General features: G+C 50.8%; 1 protein-coding gene across 1 annotated transcript in view; it reads left to right on the forward strand.

The window, feature by feature from the left end:
• The window catches only part of BIN3 (bridging integrator 3), a 50,196-nt gene that overhangs the window by 20,047 nt on the left and 7,561 nt on the right, over positions 1-22,588 (forward strand). Inside the window, exons 2-6 of the mRNA XM_061163906.1 lie at positions 7,257-7,305; positions 13,438-13,478; positions 13,878-13,939; positions 16,536-16,672; positions 17,334-17,374. Coding sequence (XP_061019889.1) covers positions 7,257-7,305; positions 13,438-13,478; positions 13,878-13,939; positions 16,536-16,672; positions 17,334-17,374 — 330 coding nt within the window. The remainder of the gene's footprint in view (positions 1-7,256; positions 7,306-13,437; positions 13,479-13,877; positions 13,940-16,535; positions 16,673-17,333; positions 17,375-22,588) is intronic.

Raw genomic sequence — 22,588 nt, forward strand, 5'->3', positions numbered from 1 at the left:
CCCAGTCCAACTAACTATAGCGTGAGGATAGGATAAAAAGAGTTTGGGTTGTGCCATATCAGAAATGATCTCCAGGACTTCTTTGGTGGTCCAATGGCTAAGACTCCACACTCCCGATGCAGAGGGCCCAGGTTCAGTCCCTGATCAGAGAACTAGATTCTACATGCTTCAGCTGAAACCTGGCACAACCAGATAAATACATTTTAAAAAATTATTTCCCTCACAACTTTGCCCACCCAGATGAGGAGTAAAGCAAGAAAGGGGAAGACCCAGAGTCCAGGTGGAGAAGCTCCTAGGAGAGAGGCCAGAGAAATCCCTGTGAAGGTGGTGATGGGAGAGCCCAGGAGCAGAGGCAGTCCATCCAGACTAGGTTCAACGCTCCAGTAGAGACTTTCAGGAAGGGAAGATGATAGAACACCTAATTCAAGGGAATGTACTGAGTAGATTTAGACAATTGAAAGAGGATTAGGGCTAAACATAGAAAATTAAGCATGTGAAAGTAAAAACTGTTTTTAGGGAAACTTATGCAGTGTTCTGAGTTCTATGTTGCTGTGTAACAGATTATCTCCCCCCCTACCCAAACAGTGCCTCCCAACAATACCAGTTTCTGATTGTCAGGAATTTGGGAGTGGCTCAGCTGGGGAGTTTGGCTCAGGAACTCTGCTGTCTCCTGAAGATTTGGCTGAGGCTGAACAGTCTGCTGGCTGCCACACGCAGGAAGGAAAACAAATTACATTATGTTCCTAATAGTGCATTTCATATGAATCTAACCAGATCACAATATAACTCTATTGAGAAGACAAGAGTTGCAAATATGCCTTTGGTAATAGGGGTGAAGACCCAAAAGAGGTGCATGTGTTTGTTTAGTTAAATCTTCTTCCACAATAAAAAGTCAATAGCTAGGCCTGAAACCTAATGATCAAAGAGGGGCAATGCTCACATTTTCTATTTAAAGATGCAAAGGTACACATCAAACAACAACAACAACAAAAAAGAACAGCCAAGTTAGAAGTGCTCATCTCAAGTGATTGAGATTGGGGAGCCTAGAACCTAATGTTTTGCTTAGCAAACATTGTTCCCTTGTTAACAATGCACATGTATAGCTTTGATAAGAGCAAAGCTTAAAGAGGAAGTCATAAAAGTAATAAAGTAAATCTAGATGAATTTTTCTGTGTTGGGGTGGAGGAGGTAGGTCTTTGTAGGATATCAAAAGAAGAAAATGTAAAGGAAAAAGATAGACTTGGTCATTTCGACTTCATACTAATTAAAAGCCTCTACGTTAAACACACACACCTATAAAATGGAAAGGGAAATAGTAAGCCAGGAAAATAATCCTAATACACTGTCCAAAGTGCTGGTGGCAAAATATAAACTATTTCAGTCCTTTAAAAATATGTAAACTGTTTCAATCTGTCTCAGGGTCCATTTGGCAAGTGAATCAAAACCTTGAACCTGCAGGTATCCTTTGACCCAGCGATTCCAACTAATTGTAACTAACCCTTGATGTGCCCAAAGATTTAGCCATTCATTTTCATTTTCAAGAGAAGAAAAACTTGAAGCAGTTGAAATGAACAGTGAGTGAGTGATGTGAGTACAAAAAGAAAACTAGTGGTACAGTTGATTAATGAAACACTAGTTAGCTGTTAAAATCAGGCTAATTATTATACAGAGTGAAGTCAGAAAGAAAACAAATGTCATATTGTAACACACACATATGGAATCTAGAAAGATGGTGCAGGGCAGCAGTGGAGAAGCTGATGTAGGGAACACGGGGGTGGGGGGAAAGACGAGGGTGAATGGAGACAGTAGCATGGAAACATGTACATTACCACATGTAAAATAGCCGGTGGGAATCTGGTGAATGACTTGGAGCTCAAACCAAGGCTCTGTGACAACCTAGAGGGGTAGGATGGAGTGGGAGGGAGGGAACGTATGTATACCTGTGGCTGATTCATGTTGAGGTATGGCAGAAGCCAACACAATATTGTAAAGCAGTTATTGTTCAATTAAAAACAAATAATATAAATTAATTAAACATAAATAATAAAAAAAGAAAAAGGCCAATGAAAACTAAATTGGCATATAAAAACACTCCTGATATATGGTCCCTTTATTTTTTAAAAGTTGTGTAAGTAATGTATCTACTGTACACGTGTGCACACGCATGTCCACTGAGGTTTGAGGCGGTACTTTTTCTCTGGGATTTTGTGTGTTTGTATCTGCGTTGTGTTCTTCATAGTTTTCCAAGTTTTTGACACTGATCAGGTGTTATTTTTATAGTCAGGAAAAAAAAGTAAGTTTTTTCTTAAGTTTATTTGAGAAATAGGGGAAGTGCAAAGAAGAGAACAGTAATCATATTCTCACCACCCGGAATTAACTACTAACATTTGGCATATCTGCTTCAAGCTTTGTTTTCTTTTGTGTTTTTGTTTTTTTTCCTGCAAATGTTAAAATATAATTAACACCAAAACATTAACCTTGGTTGTCTTTCAATAGGAGACTGTGGGCTGTTTGGGGTTTTTTCTTTTTCTTTTCCTCCTCTTTCTCTCTCTCTTTTTTTCTCTCTTCTAGGCTTTTCTGTATTTCTGAAGTTTTCTCTGATGAGCATGTTTTACTTTTTAAAGAGATGAACTGTAATCAACTGTAAAAGGTAGAATATTTTTAAATGCCAAATAAAGTCATCGACATTTCAAAGAAGGTCAACAAAGTTTGAGACTCAGAACAGCTTTGATGAAACCAGGAGAAGGGAAGGGTTCCCTGTGGGTGGGGTGGCTGTATGTTCCAGTTGCCCCAAGTTTTATACCTTTTGTCCTGATGAAATTGTAAGTGACAGTGTTGACGCTTTAAAAAAAAAAAAAAAAGGACGTCCCACTTTGGGACAGGGAGTTAGGATTTGGAGAACAAATGAACAGCCACTCGGCTGAACCAGGGTGGCAGTTGTATTGGCTGAAAGAGAAAGGAAGCTAAACGGCAGAGCGAGACCGTGTTATGGAGGCACAGTGGCTGCTGGTTTCGGGAGTTCCTTCACCAGTTCTGAGGCTGGTGCCGGAAATGCACACAATGAGCACCTTGTTGTCCAGAAAGCAAGGAAGTGCTAAACAGAACACACACACTGACGTGGGTGTGTCAGAAGGCACAGGGGCCAACTAGAGCAGCTCCCGAGGCTGGGACAGTCGGACGAACAGATAAAGTAGTATTGGATTATAACTCATACAAAGTAAACGTGCACTTACACTGATACAAATGACTGAATAAATAAACAAACGAAGAACAGAACTCTCCCGTGCAGAATCCCAAATAACTCGTGCCAATACTCTGCCCTCCAGGGGGTGGAGTATTACTCCTCCTCAAGTATGGGCTGTGCCTGGCGGCTTCCTTCCAAAGAGGGGAGGGGGCATTCCAGGGCACGGGGGTGGGAAGTGATCGTAGAGTGGAGAATCCTGGAAAACACTGCTTCAGCCCCGTGACCGAGGCCCCCATCACCTGTAAGAAGGCGCTTTGAGAGACTTGCCTGGCAGTCCAGTGGTTCAGACTGCACCTTCAGTGCAGGGGCTGCCATGGATCCCTGCTCGGGGAGCTGAGATCCGACATGCCTCGAGGCGGGAAAAAAAAAAAAAAGCAAAACATAGATCAGAAGCAATATTGTGTACTAAGTCAGTAAAGAATTTTTAGAAAATTCCAATGGTAAATTTTTTTTTTAGAAAGCTATTGGTGCGGCGAGAATGGCTCTTTTACTTCTTCCCCTTACAACCAGTAACCCCAATCCAGCCATGAGAAAAAGAGAAGACAAACCCCAGCCAAGGGACCGTCTATAGAATACCTGACCAGCACTCCTGAAAATGGTCAGGATCATCAGAAAACAGGGAAGGTCTGAGAAAAGATCAGGAGGAGGCTAAGGAGACTTAACAACTAAATGGAATGCAGCAGCCTGGCTGTGATCCTGAACTTCAAAGAACCTGAGGTCAAACCTAAGGGAATCTGAGTAAATCTCAGGATTGGCTTCTCAATTGTAATAAATACACCATACACTGAAAGAGGTTAATAATAAGGGAAACTGGGTGTGGAATATATGGAGTTAGGGACTGTCTTCACAATTGTCTGTAAACCTAAAACTTTTAAAAGTAACTTTTTTTTTTTTTTAAAGAAAAGCATTCTTGTGTGTGAAACAGATCACCAGCCCAGGTAGGATGCATGAGACAAGTGCTCGGGCCTGGTGCACTAGGAAGACCCAGAGGAATCGGGTGGAGAGGGAGGTGGGAGGGGGGATCGGGATGGGGAATACGTGTAAATCTATGGCTGATTCATATCAATGTTTGACAAAACCCACTGAAATGTTGTGAAGTAATTAGCCTCCAACTAATTAAAAAAAAAATTTAAAAAAAAAAAGCATTCTTCAGGCAGGGAGATGGCTTTTGAAGAGGTGAACTGAAACCTGATCAGAATTGAATGATAAAGTTATAGGTGATTGTCAGTTGCTGACAGTGAGATTACAGAGACCTGGCTCCGTCTACACAGTGCCTGGAGCCTCTCATTTGTGTAGACGCACCCCTTTCAGCAGCAGTCTCCTTCTCCTGATAACACAGTCCTCTTTTCGTTTCCTGTCTCATAACCATGAACCCTTTGTAAAATCCATAGTATTTTAAGATGAGGTATTGTGGGCAGATGGTTTTTCCTAGTTTCTTCAAATACACGTGAAGGAATGTGTTCGTGTGAAAGAGTATTACACTCTGAGTAGCTGAGAGAAATATGAACAAATCGAGGCCCTGACAGTTTGTTCTGCGTCCTGTCGTCGCGTGACCCTGGGCTCGTCACTGCGCCCCTCCATATCTCCTCCATCCACCAAATGAGAGGGTTGAACTGGAAAAATTTCTATGGCAACTCGCAGCTCTAAAAATACAGTGATTCTAAATTAAGATTTAGAGAGAGGCAGGCTGTGGCACCACAAATAATGGAATCAAAGTTCCTAATTCCTTTTGTCTCTAGTTGGTAGTAATGTCGTGTGTGTTAGTTGCTCAGTCACGTCCGACTCTTTTGCAACCCCTTGCACTGTAGGCTCCTCTGTCCATGGGATTTCCCAGGCAAGAATACTGGAGTGGGTGGCCATTCCCTTCTCCAGGGGATCTTCCCAACCCAGAGATTGAACCCAGGTCTCCCGCACTGCGGGCAGATTCTTCATGAGAACCACCGGGGAGGCAGTAGCACTAGACGCCAAGTTAGCGTCACTTTGCCGACTGCTCTGAGTCGTGTTTAGCATTCTCATCCTGCTCCCCACATTCTTGGAAGGGAGGTTCAGTGTAGAATTGAAGTTTTAGATAAGCTGAAAGGGCCATCTAGTCCAACTCCTTTGTTTTATAGTTTGTCTAAGAAACTAGCCAGAGGCAGAGACTGGGGTTTCTGATTCCTGGTCTTGAGGTTTTTATAGGCCTTATGCTTGCCACAGAGCAGGATCAGTCCTTTTGCAATGCCACCAGGACCTCATTTGCACTGTTACCAAAATGGTCCTTGAAGGCAGTGTCTCGCTGTCCAAAACCATTGTGTCAATCAGCTGGAGTCCCTGATCTGGGGAAAAGTAACTGGGAGGAGGCGGGGAGGAGTCTAAGGCTCTCCTCTTAACCTGTCTTCTTCAGGTCTGTGAAAGGGAAATGGCAATTTCATTTTGTTCCCCTTTCCTTTTCAGTTCCATCGCTTCCCTTCCCCTGGTAATGACACAGCCAGAGCTGATTTGTTTACGGAAGCCACGTGAATGAGCCAGCCCCCAAAGAGTTAACACTCCCAAATTACGGGGCTGGGTTAACAATAAACAGGATGTCCTCCAGAAATTAAATTTAAACCACTGTGACTCAGGCTGGCCCATCCTCTCAACCAGATCGTTGTCTGGGGTTATTATCGGTGGTTAATTATACCATTGGGTTTAGTGGCAGTGTTGGTCAGCGCGGGCCAGGAGAAGTTGGGCTCCAGGAGAGGGGTGTGTGTGAGGTGGGGTGAGGGACGTGGTGGGAGCGGGAGGTTTGAATGGAAGGGACCACTGGTCCTGAGCCTGGAAGGAGAGTGTTGAGGGGGGTCCAACCCGAACCCCGAGGGCTCTTCCCTGATCTGATCCCAGCCAGGAAGGCTCCCCTCCCTCCTGCCTGGGTGGGAGAAGCCTGTGCTTCTGTAGCTGTTGGGTTGCACTGTGGCTTCTTTAATTCTCAGAATTGTAGGATCATAGAATTTTCAGCACCTGAAGGTAGCTTGTAGACTCCCAGTTTAACCCTCTGGTTTCCCAGAGTAGGAGATTAAGTCCTGGCACAGTCCTGGTGAAGGGCAGCCTGTCCGTGAGAGGGGAGGCAGGGTTAGACTCCTCCACCATGACCTTCCTCCTGTCAGGGCAAGCTGTCTTCCATTTCCAGGTGGACAGCCTGAGGGGCAGAGGTTCCCAGCAAGTTCGAGCCAACCTTGAGCTGAATTTAGATTCTTCACCAAGCTAGCTTTATTTAGATGTTGTCAGTTTTTGCGGGACATAACCCAGCCTGACTGATCCTTAATGCCCCTGCAATTTGTCATCTCTCTCCAGCCCCACAAGAAGCTCTCCACGGTTTCAGAATTTCCCTGGTGGTCCAGTGACTAAGACTCCGTGCTCCCGATGAAGGGGGCCCGGGTTCAACCCCTGGTCAGGGAACTAGATCCCACATGCTGCAACAAAGACTCAGTGCAACCAAATATATAAATAAATATATATCTATTTTAATCAGCTTTAAAAAAAAAAGAAGAAGCCCTCCACAGTGTGTCTCTCTATAGAAAAATAGGGAAGCACCTACTACAGATGAGAGTGGGTTTTTTGTTTGTCTTTTGTGTTATTTATTTGGGGGGAGATGATAGTGGGTTTTGTGGTGGTTTTTTAAAGGCATGTTTTCAAGGATGAGAACTGTCCAGGTGAGCCTGTGACCTCTCTGACCTAGCCACTCCCCAAGACGCACGGTTTGTAGTGACTGTCACTATCCAGTGCCTCGCTTTTCCTGGCTTCACCTCTGCAGTCTGTTTAAACTGCAGACAGTAGTGCTCAGGGGCACCTCCATCTGCGTGTCCGTGGAGGACCGTTGCCCTGGAGCCCAGCCTGGCTGCTGATGGTCCTCCACCCACAGACGTGTGGTGTGAGTACCCTGAGGTGAGGCACCGCTTCCAGCGGGGAAGTGGCCATACCTCGTTGAATCTTTTCAGCCACGTCCTTCCCCGTTTCTCCTAACCTCCCTCTTTGTCTCTCTCTGTCTCTCTCACAGGATTCCTTTCAAGATTGGTCAGCCCAAGAAACAGATTGTCCCCAAAACAGTGAGTAACCAGTTCTTTGACTCCGAGACTCACACGGCCTTTGTATAGAACTGGAGCTTTGACTCAGCAGGTCCTGGGACTGGAGACGCAGAACCAGGATCTTATTAAGCCCAGTCGCGTCGCTCTAGGACCTCGCGTAGGCGGGGGCTCGCAGGGCCCTCCTGTCCCAGGACACTTTATTCCCTCAGGTCAGCCTGGGCCCTGCCTCCTCCTTGGGAGGAGGAGGTAAGGACGGACACCCTGCTTCTGAGCAGCCTGTCACTGAGGTCTGTTTGTGACAGTCTGCACTTTACTGAAAGCATTCATGAAACTCACCAGGGACATGCCCCAGACCTATATCTCCGGCCTCCTCAGGCTGCGTAAAATCCCAAGGAGCCTCCCTGGGATGCCCAGGTCCCCTTCTCTCTGCTGCTACATTCATTCTTAGCCATGACCCAGAGCCACTCAGAGGAAGGACGTGATTGACTCCTGCCCTCTTATAAAAAAGCAGAGACATCACTTTGCTGACAGAGGTCCATATAGTCAAAGCTATGGTTTTTCCAGTAGTCATCATGTTCAGGTGTGAGACTTGAACCATGAAGAATGCTGAGCACTGGAGAAACGATGCTTTTGAACTGTGGTGCCAGAGAAGACTCTTGAGAGTCCCTGGGATAGCAGGGAGATCAAACCAGTCCATCCTAAAGGAAATCAAGCCTGAATATTCATTGGAAGGACTGATGCTGAAGCTCCAATACTCTGGCCACCTGATGCAAAGAGCCAGGTCATTAGAAAAGACCCTGATGCTGGGAAAGACTGAGGGCAGGAAAAGAAGGGGACAACAGTGGATGAGATGGTTGGATGGCATCATTGACTGAGTGGACATGAATTTGAGCAAACTCTGGGAGATAGAGAAGGACAGGGAAGCCTGACTTGCTACAATCCATGGGGTCTCAAAGAGTCGTACATGACTTAGTGACTCATCAACAACAACCCTCTTGTAAGCTCACAGCTTTTATCCCCATTTTATCATCCCAACAGGAGAGGATGAAAATCTCGATTCTTAGGAAGTTGGGACTGTGGAACTTCTCTGCTGGTCCAGTGATTGGGACTCTGTTCCCACTGCAGGGGCGCAGGTTCAGTCCCTGGTCAGGGAACTAAGATCCCACGTGTCATGCCCTTAAAGTTTGTCCAGTCCAGCCTCCGGTTTTCCTGATGAGACCAGTGGCCGTAGAGTTGTGACTTTCTCAGGTCTTAAACCTAATTCTGACAGAGCTGGAATTGGGACTCATGTCCAGGACTCTTGCCGTTGCTTTATGTGCTCTCACTTGGACTGTGAAGGCCTGAGATTTTGAAACTCTAGTGAGGAATGGCCTCTTCAAGCCCTCACCCACAAATCTGAGTAAGACTTAAAGGTAACTGTAAGCCCAGCACTCGTCAGCCTGCTGGAGGTGCTGCACTGGCTCCCCAGCCACTGGCGGTGCTTGTCTTAGTAACTTTGGCTCAGGACTCAGGACTGGGTTTGGCGGCAAGGGAAGTTCTGAGCACATCTGAGCACTGGCTTCATCTTTGGGAAATCCACCGTCAGGTCACTTAGGAGGAAATGGGCCTGTGTTAAAAGACCCCTCCTGTTTTTCAAGCAAACGCAGGCCAGGGACAGACTCAGAGCTTACCTCCCATGCAGAGGCTGAGCAGCTGTGGAGGCTGAGGCGCGGAGAATCTGGGCGTGCTGCAGCCGGCCACAGGAAGTGGGAAGGTGTGGCTTTGAGTCTCCAGAGTTTAATCCAGGGCAGATCTGAAAGGGAAGTGGTTTCGAGAAGGGTCTTTTATTCCCAGCACTCACTACCAAAAAACAAGCAAAGAAACAAAAATGTCTCCTAACATCCCAGCCTTTATCAAAATAGCCTTTGTCCTCCATGGAAAAGTATAGACGAGAATGCAGTTTCTAGCTTCCTTGGCAGACTTCGTTTTTGGAAAGTCTCTGGGTCTTCTATTCGAGGCAATGGCCAGGACTTCCCAGACAAAGGGCAGATGGCAGACTCGGTGCCTGTGGATGGGCCCGAGGCCTCCCTCTTCCCTCCCTAGAGTCCGTCGTGTTTGGGACAGAATTGTAGTCCTCTCACTCCTGGCATCAGCTCCTCCAGACAGACTGCGTAGCACGGAGTGGATTTGTAAGCTTCTCTGTCTGGATTCCCGCCCTGGCCCTGCCACGTGCCGGCTGTGAGTCGCAGCAAGTTCCTTACCCTCTCTGAGCCTTCGTTTCGGAGGGGGTTGTGTGGGTTTTTTTTTTTTTTTTTTGGTCAAGCCACCCTACTGCATATGAGATCTTAGTTCCCCAACCGGGGATCAAACCCCACCCACTTCCTGCATTGAAAGTTTGGAGTTTTAACCACTGGACTGCCAAGGAAGCCCTTCTGATCCTTCATTTTCTCTTTGGTGAAGTGAGGATGTTACTCGCTCTTGTGTCATTGACGTGTGATGTATCTCACAGGAGGAGCAGATGAAGCACTTAACCCAGTACCTGGCAGGCAGTGAGCTCTCGGCAAGTACTCACTACTAATGAGATGATAGCTGATGCGACTGCATAAGCCACCAGGGACCCAGCCTGTCCCAAACAGCTGGATTCCCCACTGCAACCAACCGGTCCAGTCACCTAGGCCTTCAGTCTCTCAAGAGGAAATCAGAGCCAACTCATGGCTTGGAATAGAGGCCTTTGCTTCCTCGACTCCCCAGAGGCACTGAATCTGTGTAGCAAGACCCTGCCTCTTTAGATTCTCCCTCCACCCCACCAGCCCCCTCCTGGCCCCCACACAGGCCCAGGCCGTGCAGTTGTCTCAGCATCTCTGGCAGCTGCCCCCGAACTCGGGTGACGCACTCTGTTTTTCCAGGCCCTCTCGGGGAGGGGACAGATGTGGCTGCCTGGGTTATTGGAAGTCGTGGCACCCTTGTCATGGGAAGAAGTGCTCATGTTATCTTCAGGGAGTTCCAGGAGTTTTCTTGGCTTGAGGCGCCCAACCATCAGACACAAAGAAAGCTTTGTGCATTTGCCCTCCCTGTTCTCCTGTGCCCAGGTTATTAACACAGACCCCAGGATTGTCAAAGCTTTGGCTGGGAGGGTGTGTTCTATGCAGGGGCTGACCCCTGGGACAGAAATGGAAGGACGGGCACTCGCCCACCTCCTACTTCTCAGCTTCTGCGTAATCCCCTCCCGCTGCCCCAGCCCATCGAGGAGCTGGAGTGTCTTGGTGCAGAAGAAAAACTGTATCTCCCTCTATAGCCAGGAAGATGGAAGACTTAATTCTTTTTTTTTTTTTTTTTTTTTAGTATTTATTTATTTGGCTGCACCAGGTCTTAATTGCAGCATGGGATCTTAGTTCCCTGACCAGGGACTGAACCTGGACTGCCCGCATCTGGAGCGTGGAGTCTTAGCCACTGGCCCACCAAGGATGTTCCAGACTTCAGCCTTTAAAGCAAGGCTTTCCCTGGGTCTCGCGCACACCCAGCGTCCCAGCTAGGCAGGCAGGCATTCTGGAAGGTCAAAGCAGATGGGAGTCACAGCAGGTTGATCCTTCCCTTGAGAACTGTTTCCACATACAAAGTGAAGGGACCCTTTGTAACAAATCTAAGAGAGGCTGCTTCCTGGAAGGGGAGTTTCTCAGCTGGCCCAGGGTTCCTGTTTCCTCAGCTCAGCTTCTAGCCCCAGGATGTGAGCCTGGTCCTGCCCAATGGGCCTCCCTGTCTTCCCCATGCATGTGAGTGGGCAGAAACTCTGCCCCGTACTCACTCAGCAGCCACAGAACTCCTACCATGTGGCAGCCCGGCCCAGGCCCTGGAGACGAGCCGTGAGCCGCTCGGCCCCTCTGGCCACCCCGAGCCTCCGTGAATGCCGAGGCGGTCTCAGCGCTTGATCCTCCCAGCGCTGACCTCGCCAGCCAGGCCCGACCCGTCGACGGTCGCACACATGTGTTTACACTTGCATTGTTGACTGGGGTCCAGTTGCCTTTTTGGCAAAGGCATCGGGCGTCCAAAGATGTTCAAACCTTTTGTGCTTGGCTCCTTTCCTCAGCACGGATGCACCTTGGAACGAGCCTTCAGTGTGTCCCTTGATCCCCTAAGCCATCGTCTGAGAGCCTGGAACCCGGGTGCTCTGCCTCCCAGATCTTTCCCCGGGGACCAGAGACCTCCGGAACAGTGAGCTCTGGAAGAGACAGGAGCTGAAGCATCCTCGACCTTCTCTTAGGCTGTCAGTGTGCAGAGCAAGAGCCCCGAGTTCCCACCCAACACACTTCTCTGCTTCCAGCGCAAGATCCCCAAGTTTCTCCTGAGCCAGCTGGAAACCTGCAGTCCTTCTACATGCAAGGACCAGCAGTGGCACCCAGGGAGACCAGGTTGTCTGACACCCCGCCCAGCACCCTGGGTATTGCACAAGAGCGTGCTGCAAGCCAGGCCTTCGCCTCCATCCCCCCCTTTCCCCCACCCCCACTCCCCACCACCTCCCAGGGCCCCTCCTGTCTGCTCTTGATCTTCAGGAGAGCAAACTCCAGCCATGGTGACCTTCATTTCAATTACATCTTTTTGGCCAAAAAATGCCTGTAAGACGTGAAGACTCTGCTGGGGCACCAGTGACGAGGCTTTCTGTTTGTTTGGGGAGTTTGGGGGTTTTTTTGTTTGTGCCAAGTGGCTTATGGGGTCTTAGTTCCCCGACCAGGGATTGAACCTGGGCCCTCTGCATTGGGAGTTCATAGTCTTAGCCACAGGACCAGTCACAGGCAAGTCCTGTGAATGTAGTTTTGTTTTGTTTTGTTTTGTTTTTAAAAAAAAAAAAAAAGACCTGAACTAGGAGTCTGCATTCTAGCCCTGCTATCCCACAAATGATGCCTGGGTCCTGAAGTAAATCACTCCTTCTAGCAGCATGCTCCTCACTTATCACATGAAATCCTTGGCCTGGATAATGTCCTGCCAGTGTGTGACTGTGCTGAATTTACCTCCGTCCAGACGTGGAGCGTGAGGCTAGTGTGGGGGAACAGCGCATGGGTCTCTGATGATAACTACAGATTTGCGTGCCTCACCTTTAACCGGTATGTCCAGTGACAGGATTTAGGGCTCTGCCTCGCAGGAGTCTCTGGGTGGCCACCAGGAAGGCCCTCTCGGAGGTCATGGCCTCAGTTCATCAGCTGGGGCTTCCCCCACTTTGGTAGCTTGACAGTTTAGGGCACAGACCTGCGAGCCGAGCTGCCGTGTCCGCATTCAAACCCTAGCCTCCCACTCAGTAGTGGTGTGACCTTGATCCCAGGGACCTCGGTGTGGTGAGGGCCCTCAGCACACCTGCCTGCCTGCCAAGTGACTGATGGAGGACAGGCCAGCTATGGGAACGTGCAGGGAGCAATTAGGCCTCCTTGGGGAGAGGATGAAGCAGAGGCAAGACTCAGTCCTCCCGTGGGACTCTACTGACCACTCTCCTGAGACCACTGCCTGGGCCCCACGTGACCGATGGGGAGATTTAGGCTCTAGAAGTGCAGGTGATTTTCCTCACTTCACCTGCCATGTCAGTCAAGGAATTGGGGTCCGGTCACACACCCGCTCGGTTTAAGTATCGAGGAAACCTGGTAACTCGTCCAGAGTTTAGATAGCCTTGCTGAGTTTATGATGATATTTGTGACGGGTGCATCCCAGCTCACAGAGCAGTGATCCTGTGTCTTTCATGATCCACCTGAACCTCCCAGGCTCGGGACTTGTGAGGAAACCGGGTTGGGAGGGGACAGGGCCAGGATGAGACTCCAACCCGCCCGCTTTCCTCCAAGCCTGGGTGAGGAGTTTCTGTCACACTCTGAGCCCCTTACCTGCCTCCCCACCTGTGGGGAGGGGAGGGGTGTAGGGAGCACAGCCCAGCCTCACTCCCTGCGGGGTCAGACAGAGCTGAGATCTGCTGGTACCTGTCTGGCTGGCACGCCTTGGAGGGGAGGCCTTCACCCTAAATCAAACAATTAATTTGGGAACACAAGGCTCCTGTGTCGTGAGCGGTGCTTGTGTGGACTGGATGGCATTGTTTTCCGCAGAAGGGGTGGCGGGGAGGGCGGGCCGAGAGTTTCGTAGGTGGCAGATTTTTTCCAGCATGCTGTCAGTCTTCCAGTGATTGAGTTATCACTTCCTTTTCAGGTGGAGAGAGACTTTGAACGAGAGTATGGAAAACTCCAGCAGTGAGTGTCAGCCCCGAGAAGGGTGGGCGGGAAGGGGGTTCTGCTCGGGAAAGGAAAGAGTCTCCTGCCCAGTCTCGCTTCCCACATCACCTCATCCACTGACCATCATCCTGTCAGCATCCCAGGAGCCAGGGCAGCTCAGTCCACCACTGGCCAGAAATTCTGCCCTGCGTGGTGGCTGCCTGATAGTCGTTATCTCGTAGCCTTTGGGTGTGTGGGCTCACGCCAAGCTTGTAGTGGCCCTTCAGTCAGTAGGAACATCCTCGCAGAGCAGGGCCCCCCTCCTCCTCCTGGCGGGAGCCCCGAGTCCCACGCAGGGTGCAGCTCAGATGGGTGGGCGAACAGGGGCAGAGGCAGCCGGGCAATGCCAGGTTCCAGGCCCATTCCACTGCTTTACAGGCTGGAGGAGCAGACCCGGCGTCTGCAGAAGGACATGAAGAAGAGCACGGACGCCGACCTGGGTAGGTGGCCCTGCCCCGCACTCAGCCGGGATGGGAGACGGGCAGAGGGGGTCGCCCTCCTCACTCAGTCCCCTGGGGCTGGCTTTGAAGAAGGTGCACTTAGCAGTCGCCCCACAGAAATCCCTGAGAAGTGGCACGAGGCCACGCTTCACTCAGCAGACTACCGCTCTCTGCTTTCCCTGCAACAGCAGCCGCCACCAGCGACGGGTGGAGGCCAGCTTCTGGGGTCTGTGCCCCAGAGCCTCCTGCCAGAGCTCATCCACGGGATGGGAGGTTCTGGCCGTGACCGCCCCCACTCTCCTGACTCCCGGTGTGTCCACGCTGTGTACAGCAAGCCACAGGTCTGAGTTTGAGTCCGTCCATTATTTGTTTTGTGGGAGTTAGTTCCGAGTCACCTGGAGTCCATCTTTCTTTGTGGCTCCTCCTGTCTTCCCAGCAGGAGATGCTGTGGCCTGGGCTTCCTTTCCCTCTTGCTTCCCCATACTCCTCAGAATGTGAATGGAAGGAATAGAACATCAGGGATCCGTGAGGTGGATTCTGACTGTAGAGAACACAGGTTTTTAACAAAGAAACCAGGATAAACGGCAAGCCTCTGGGGCCTCAGATTCCTGACCTCTTCCTTCCCAAGTCAGAAGCGGAGTCTGGGCAGAGCAAGCCCTCTTGACACAGCGGTGCCCTCACCCATCACAAAGCCTGTGTCCCCCAGCCCAGGCAGCCTCACAACCCCGGCAGCTGGTGCGTCAGAGGCAGTGCATGCCCGCTGTAGTGCGGATGGCCCGGCCCACCCCCAGACTCTGAGTCATCAGGTCTGGGCAAGGCCTGAAAAATCTATGTTTCTAGCCAATTCCCAGGCAGCACTGATGCTGCTGGACCAGGGACCCCACTTTGAAAACTACTGCTCCAGACAGTCGGGGGGAATCAGATTATTCCTTTCCTGGTCTTGGAAACCGCTGAGCTGGTGCCTAGACAGGATTTCACGTCCGAAGCTGTGGGTCCAGAACAAGATCAAGGAAGCATGACCAGTCCCTGCTGGGTCCTCATCAACCCTGACGCTCCTGGGTTGTGTTGAGGCCCTAGAGACTCGCGTGGGGCCCAGGACCTCGAGCTGTCCAAAGTACAAAGCCCGCCAAGCCTCCTGGTTTGTGCAGGTCTGACCGTGCCCCTGCCCTGACCCTGCAGAGCAAGGGTGAGGGCTGTGAGCTGCTCCAATGGGGAGCGGAGGACCCCCTGCTCATGCAGGCCAGCCGTACCTCAGAGAGGAGGTCCAGACTCACTGCCACCCTGGAGGGCTCGCTTTTCATTCACCGCAAGTGGTTCTAGCAAAGCAACATCACATGAAGATGTGGCCCCTGTAGGGAAGAAAAAGAAAATTGGGAAGAAAGTCTTCCCTCCTGACCTCTGCCTTTTGGGGGTTTTCTCCTCAACTATTTAAAAAAAAAAAAAAAAGTAGCAGAAGAAATTTTTCAAAAACATTTCTAGATTTGTCCAGGTTTTTTCATCTTTTAGTGATGTTGTCTGCAGCCATTTCATGATCCAGTCAAGGTGCATGTGAATTTGTGCCCAAGCCTACAAAGTTACTTTTTTTTTTAAGAGGGTTTTCCCCTCCATCGCATCAACATCTCTGGGAGGTTCACATTTCCCATCATCTCTCATATTTTGCCCTTCGGCTGGGGGTCTGCAGCACACTGCCAGAGTCAAGAGAAACCAAGGTGCTTATTGTAGTAGTCTGCTTTGGTTTAATTGGCAGCCTTTTTTTTCTTAATGGCTTACACAGTAATGGCATATCTTAGAATTGACAGCATCTTTAATTTAATGGCATAAAATAGGAAGAGATAGTGCAAAGATTTGTTTTCCCCTGAGCCCCTGAAACTGGTACAGGCACTACAGGGCAAACAAGGCCCTTCTCCAGCCTTTCCGGCCCCTCTGGGATTTTGTTTCCTGGTAATAGAGGCCTGGAAAAGTCTATGGGACCAAGAGCTCCAACACTGCCAACAGGTTGCCTCGTCACACCAGGTCCTGCCAAGTTTTGTCAATAAAGTTTTATTGGAACACAGCCACACCCATTCTTTGGGTATCACCTGTGGCAGAGTTGAGTTGCTGGAAGTCTAAAATCTTGTCCGTAGCCCTGTACAGTACATTTGCCTCCCTGATGTAGATACTATGTTACTCTTTCCGTGAGGGAGCCCCAAACCAAGCCTCACATCCAAACTGCTTGGAGATTTTTTTGAACACATATTCCTGGATTCCAGGCTTACTGAAATAAATCTTTAGAGCTAGAAATATGTATTCCTTACAGCTTCTCATCCAAGTGATTGTTAGAATCTAGAGTTTGGAAGATAGGTCATTGCAGCAGGTAAATCTGCTCAGAATTCCCCCAAGCAGCATCCGATGAACGTTAGCAGAGTCAGGCACACATGTTATATACCATGAGGACCAATGCCTGGTGCCTCTGGGGTGACTGTGGTTTTGATGGCCTGTGGCCATGGGTGGAGGTCATCCAGGTGCAAGACTCCGGCCCCAGGAAGGACAGGGAGCCTGCAGACAAGACCTTGAAGCTTGTCCTCTCGTCAGTTCACTGAACTTTGATCTCTTACAGCCATGTCTAAGTCTGCTGTGAAGATATCCTTGGACTTGCTCTCCAACCCCCTCTGTGAGCAAGACCAGGACTTTCTGAACATGGTGACTGCCCTGGACACCGCCATGAAGCGGATGGATGCCTTCAATCAGGAAAAGGTGACTGGGGTCTCTGCCCACCCACCACGTTCCACGGCTTGTGGAATCTTAGTTCCCCAACCAGGAATCAAACTATTCCCCCTTCAGTGGAAGTGCAGTCTTTAACCACTGGACCACCAGGGAATTTCCAGGGTGACTGAGGTGTTGGTCTTCCCCCTTCTCGAGGCTTTTGTCTGGGAGAAGCACTACATGGAGTCCTTGCGGAGGCTCAGTCTTCTCTGGGCGCCTCAGTGTCCAGCCCTGTGAGCTCTCCTGGCCGCCGTACCCCTGCGGTGGGCGCTTGCCATGGCTCCTGTGAGCACACGTCCCTCACCATGAGGCCATAAAGGAGATTCAGCCAGCTCTGCCCACCTGCACCCATGGCCCCTCAGACTCGCTGTGGCTACCCACCCAGCCTCCTCACCAAACACGGCCACATTCAGCCTCCCAGGCCCTGGTCCACAGGATGAGAGCTGACCTGGGCCAAGACCAGCGCCTCTCATCACCCTTCAGAATCCCTGCTCATCATCTCAGCCTCGCTCCTTCAGCAGTTAGGGGTGTCTCCTCCCTGCCTGGGGTGCTCAGGGTGCCCCATCAGGCCCCGTTTCCTTTCTCTTCTCCCCTTTTGGGAAGAGTCTGGCCTCCTCCCGGTCTTGACGCCATCTGGTTTTTCTTTCAACAGGTGAACCAGATACAGAAGACTGTGATTGAGCCCTTAAAAAAGTGAGTAAAGTCGTGGGATCCGTGGGCCTCACTCAGGCCATGTACTGAAAAGGCAGTTCAGCCAGCCGCTTGGGAGCTGAGTATCATTTCTACTAACCTGCCCCAGAGTCACTCTGGGCAGACAGGAAGCTCCAGGGGACACCGGTGACCTGCCCTGTGGCCGACACTCGTGGTGGCTGCAGAGCACCCCATCTGGTCGGGCGTGGTCAGTGCCAACGGGCCCACCTGGCCCTCCCCGGCAGCCGGCTGGCACCCCCGTGGTCTTTCCGCGTTGTTGTCCCTGTGTTCCTGATGGACCAGAGCTTGTGGGGTTAAGCTAGCAGAGATCTTGGCTAGCCCTCAGCGGAGATGAGCGAGGCCTTTCATCTCACCCGGGCTGGGAGAGCAGCTGCCTGCAGCACCCGGCTTTTAAAATGTGGGGGCGGCCACACACAGGGCGGGGCACAGCCGCCTGGGAAGGGCCCCCAGCTCGTGACCTGTCAGGGTCAGAAATCCTTCTGTGAGGCTCAACTTCAGTCTGGCAGGCTCTGGTCAGCGATCAGACAGGCCTATTCCCTGGTCCCCTGAGGTGGGGGGGTGGGACGGCGGTGGGGAGGACAGGCAGGAACATTGCCTTGAAGCTCCCGAATCACTTCATCTTCCTCCCTGGCCTCTCCCAGCCCAGCTCTGACCTAGAAAGCCTCCCGCGCCAGCCCAGCAGCTGCTCTTTATTACCTCTTCCGTGGTGGTCCCTGGCAGTTGTCTCACCAGGGCTGGGTAATGAGGCTGCGCTAATTACCATTAGGCCTGGATCAGGGCCCGGAGGGAGATGAAGAGCGCAGGTTTTTGATCCTCCAGCCCCTGGCGTTGGGGTTGTTGAGCTCTTGTTCCCTGTTCGGGTCCAAGGGGTGGGATTAGGGAGGGCTCCTTCTAAGCCAGGCCGTCTAGAGGCTCAGCCACGCAGGGAGGCAGACCTTGGCCTTAAGGGATTTCTCCCCACCCCTGCCCTGGGCCCCTGCCCCCAGCCCCTGTCCAGGCCTAGGTGGCAGGGTCACCCGAGGAGCTGGGGTGGGGGGACAGCGGTTCAGGAGGGAGGCCTCAGAGCTCCACTGCTGATGGCTCTCTGAGTCAGTCTCCAGGTGTGAGGGTTCAGAGCTGGGTGGGAAGGACCTCGGGCTGGGCAGACCCTGCACACGGGGGTCATGGAGGCTGCTATGGACACAGGCTGGCAGGGTGAGGCAGGGGACACCAGCCTGGAGAACTGGGGGACTGACTCCCGCCTCGATTTCACCACCAACGAGGCGGCCTTGAAATTCGATGCCTGGCTTCTAGAGCCAACTGGAGAGAGGTCCCGGCTGCTTCCCACCACCCCAGCAGCCCACCACCTGCCAGGAAGGTGGGTGGGTGAGTGGCTGGCCGAGGGGGCGGCCATCATCTCCGCAGCAGATCCGCTGACCTCTGCCTGAGCCCCCTGGCCTGCCTGCCTGCCCGCCCGGCTGGCTTCTATGCATCCCGTGGCCGACATGCGATCCCCTCCAACCGCGTAAACCCAGCGCTGCCTGATGCTGCCTCTTGCCAGGCGAGAAGCTCCCAGGGACCCCAGCACCGGAAGCAGGAAACTGCAGCTTTCCTGTCCTCTGATGAGGAACATTGCCACATGGCCACCTCACCGCCCCCGGCCTCCCCCGGGGGGCTCGGCCTCTAATCCCAGTCTCTGGGCCGTGTTCACATGGTCGGATGGGGATGCTTTCAATTTCCCTTTCCTGGTGGGTGGAAGATCCCGGCTGTGTGGGCACAGATTGAGGAATGGCAGGCATTCCCCACCAGGGCCGGCTGCTCCCAGCCCACCTCCCAGCCGGCCTCCCTTCCCTCCCCCTTTCCCTCCACCTCCCGCTACCTCTTCACCCAATGCTTACCCCAGGAGGCATTTGCTGTCCCCCCACTCAGGATGGGCAAGAAATGGACAGAGCTTCAGCGAGTACCTGGGGTAGGCCCAGCCTTGCTCTCACTTCTCCGTGGGAAGATGTGATTCAATCTTTAGGTGCTTGGGATGTAGTGAGGAAGCCATGCGGCATTCCAAGAAAATGGTCCAGAGTGATAACTGCCGAGGCGGGGCAGTGCAATGCAGCAGGAAGAGCCGGGGACAGGCCAGGCTTGTCTCCTGTCTGTGGAAGGGGAGCAGGGCTAAACTCTTGAAATGACCAGGCCCATCATCACCTCCCTGAGTGGGTGAAGGAGCTGTCATGGGCTGGAGTGACTCTGTGCATGGAGGGCAGAGACCCCCCTGGGGTCCTGGCCCAGGGACCCCATGTCCCCCTCACCAGTAATTTTCAGGGGACTCTGGCACCGCGCAGAGAGGTTCTGAGCCTCAGCCTTGCTTCTTCATGTCCACCCAGTCACAGCGCAGACTCGGTCCCCAGGGAGAGCTGGGCCACCTGTCCTCGTCAGGTCAGTTCCAAAGGTGCCCTGGAGGGTCCCAGGGCCATGTCTGGGAGGGGCCCAGGCCCTGGGGACCAGCCTGTGCGTGTCCTAACCTCCCTCCCACGTCCCTGCCCTGACGTGAAGGTAGAGGCGGCGCTTACACGCCCCAGACAAGGATCGGGGTCGGCACTGTGGTATTTAAACTCCCTAACGGGGAGCTGGCAGTTCTTGCTGTAACTTCTGAGGAGAAAATGAGGAGGTGGGGCTTCAGTGAGGCAGTGAATGGAGCCAGAGATTACAGAGTCCTGATCACCCCCACCGTTTGTCAGCTATTTTGGATTACACTGCCTAATCTCCCCTGCCCCACCTCAGTTTCCCTGCTTTCGTATGGGAAGGGCATGACCCCAGCCCCTAGGGGGTCCTGAAGTCCAGGGCCCAAAGCCACCCAGGTGGTAAGTGGTTCATGATCCTTGGTGGCAAACGGAGTGAGTGGAGCAGCCCCCCTCGGCCCCTGGTTTGACTGAGGGGCGCTCTGGTGGGAGACAGGAGTCAGTGTGGTGAAGAGACCGCTTTCCTGGAGGGTCTCACAGAGCTGCTGCTGCTCCCCCCAGAGGACAAGTGGTCTCACTCCCACAAGGCTGAAGGTAGCCTCCTGTGAGCGCACTCATCCCCTGAGGTTGCCTGGAAATCTGCCCTGGATCCATTCCTCCCTGCCTCAGATCAGGACCTGCCCAACCTAGGGTTGGATTCCTACTTCCTGAGTTCAGTTCAGTCACTCAGTTGCATCTGACTCTTTGCAACCCCATGGACTGCAGCACGCCAGGCTTCCCTGTCCATCACCGACTCCCAGAGCTTGCTCAGACTCAAGTCCATTGAGTCAGTGATGCCATCCAACCATCTCATCCTCTGTCATCCCCTTCTCCTCCCACCTTCACTCTTTCTCAGCATCTGGGTCTTTTCCAGTGAGTCAGTTATTCGTGTCAGGTGGCCAAAGTATTGCAGCTCCAGCTTTAGCATCAGTCCTTCCAATGAATATTCAGGACTGATTTCCTTTAGGATTGACTGGTTTGATCTCCTTGCAATCCAAGGGACTCTCAAGAGTCTTCTTCAGCACCACAGTTCAGAAGGATCATTTCTTTGGTGCTCAGCTTTCTTTATAGTCCAACTCTCACATCCATACATGACTGCTGGAAAAACCATAGCTTTGACTACAGATGGACCTTTGTTGGCAAAGTAATGTCTCTGCCTTTTAATATGCCGTCTAGGTTTGTCATAGGTTTTCTTCCAAGGAGCAAGAGTCCTTTTAATTTCATGGCTGCAGTCACCATCTGCAGTGATTTTGGAGCCCAAGAAAATAAAGTCTATCATTGTTTCCATTGTTTCTCCGTCTATTTGCATTGAGGTGATGGTACCAAATGCCGCCATCTTCGTTTTTTGAATGTTGAGTTTTAAGCCAGCTTTTTCATTCTCCTCTTTCACTTTCATCAAGAGGCTCTTTAGTTCCTCTTCGCTTTCTGCCATAAGGGTGGTGTCATCTGCATATCTGAGGTTATTGATATTTCTCCTGGCAATCTTGATTCCAGCTTGTGCTTCATCCAGCCCAGCATTTCTCATGATGTACTCTGCATATAAGTTAAAAAAGCAAGTAACAGTATACAGCCTTGACATACTCCTTTCCCGATTTTGAACCAGTCCATTGTTCCATGTCCGATTCTAATTGTTGCTTCTTGACCTGCATACAGATTTCTCAGGGGGCAGATGGCATTCCCATCTCTTGAAGAATTTTCCACAGTTTGTAGTGATCCACACAGTCAAAGGCTTTGGTGTAGTCAATAAAGCAGAAGTAGATGTTTTTCTGGAACACTCTTGCTTTTTTCTGTGATCCAACAGATGTTGGCAATTTGATCTTCTGGTTCCTCTGCCTTTTCTAAACCCAGCTTGAATATCTGTAAGTTCTCAGTTCACATACTGTTGAAGCCTGGCTTGGAGAATTTTGAGCATTACTTTGCTGGCATGTGAGATGACTGCAATTGTGTGGTAGTTTGAACATCCTTTGGCATTGCTTTTCTTTGGAATTGGAATGAAAACTTTCTTTGGAACTGGAATGAAAAAATTCCAGTCCTGTGGCCACTGCTGAGTTTTCCAAATTTGCTGGCATATTGAGTGCAGTACTTTCACAGCATCATCTTTTAGGATTTGAAATAACTCAACTGGAATTCCATCACCTCCACTAGCTTTGTTCATAGTGATGCTTCCTAAGGCCCACTTGACTTTGCATTCCAGGATGTCTGGTTCTAGGTGAGTGATCATACTATCATGATTATCTGGGTCATGAAGATCTTTCTTGTACAGTTCTTCTGTGTATTCTTGCCACCTCTTCTTAATATCTTCTTGCTTCTGTTAGGTCCATACCATTTCTGTCCTTTATTGTGCCCATCTTTGCATGAAATGTTCCCTTGGTATCTCTAATTTTCTTGACTAGAGCTCTAGTCTTTCCCATTCTATTGTTTTCCTCTATTTCTTTGCATTGATCACTGAGGAAGGCTTTCTTATCTCTCCTTACTATTCTTTGGAGCTCTTCATTTAGATGGAGATATCTTTCCTTTTCTCCTTTGCCTTTAGCTTCTCCTCTTTTCTCAGGCCTCTTCAGACAACCATTTTGCCTTTATGCATTTCTTTTTCTTAGGGATGGTCTTGATCACTGCCTCCTGTACAATGTCATGAACCTCTGTCCATAGTTCTTGGGCACTCTATCAGATCTAATCCCTTGAATCTATTATACACTTCCACTGTATAATCATAATGGATTTGATT

This window comes from Dama dama, chromosome 16 (assembly GCF_033118175.1).
Source record: "Dama dama isolate Ldn47 chromosome 16, ASM3311817v1, whole genome shotgun sequence".
Classification (NCBI taxonomy): domain Eukaryota; kingdom Metazoa; phylum Chordata; class Mammalia; order Artiodactyla; family Cervidae; genus Dama; species Dama dama.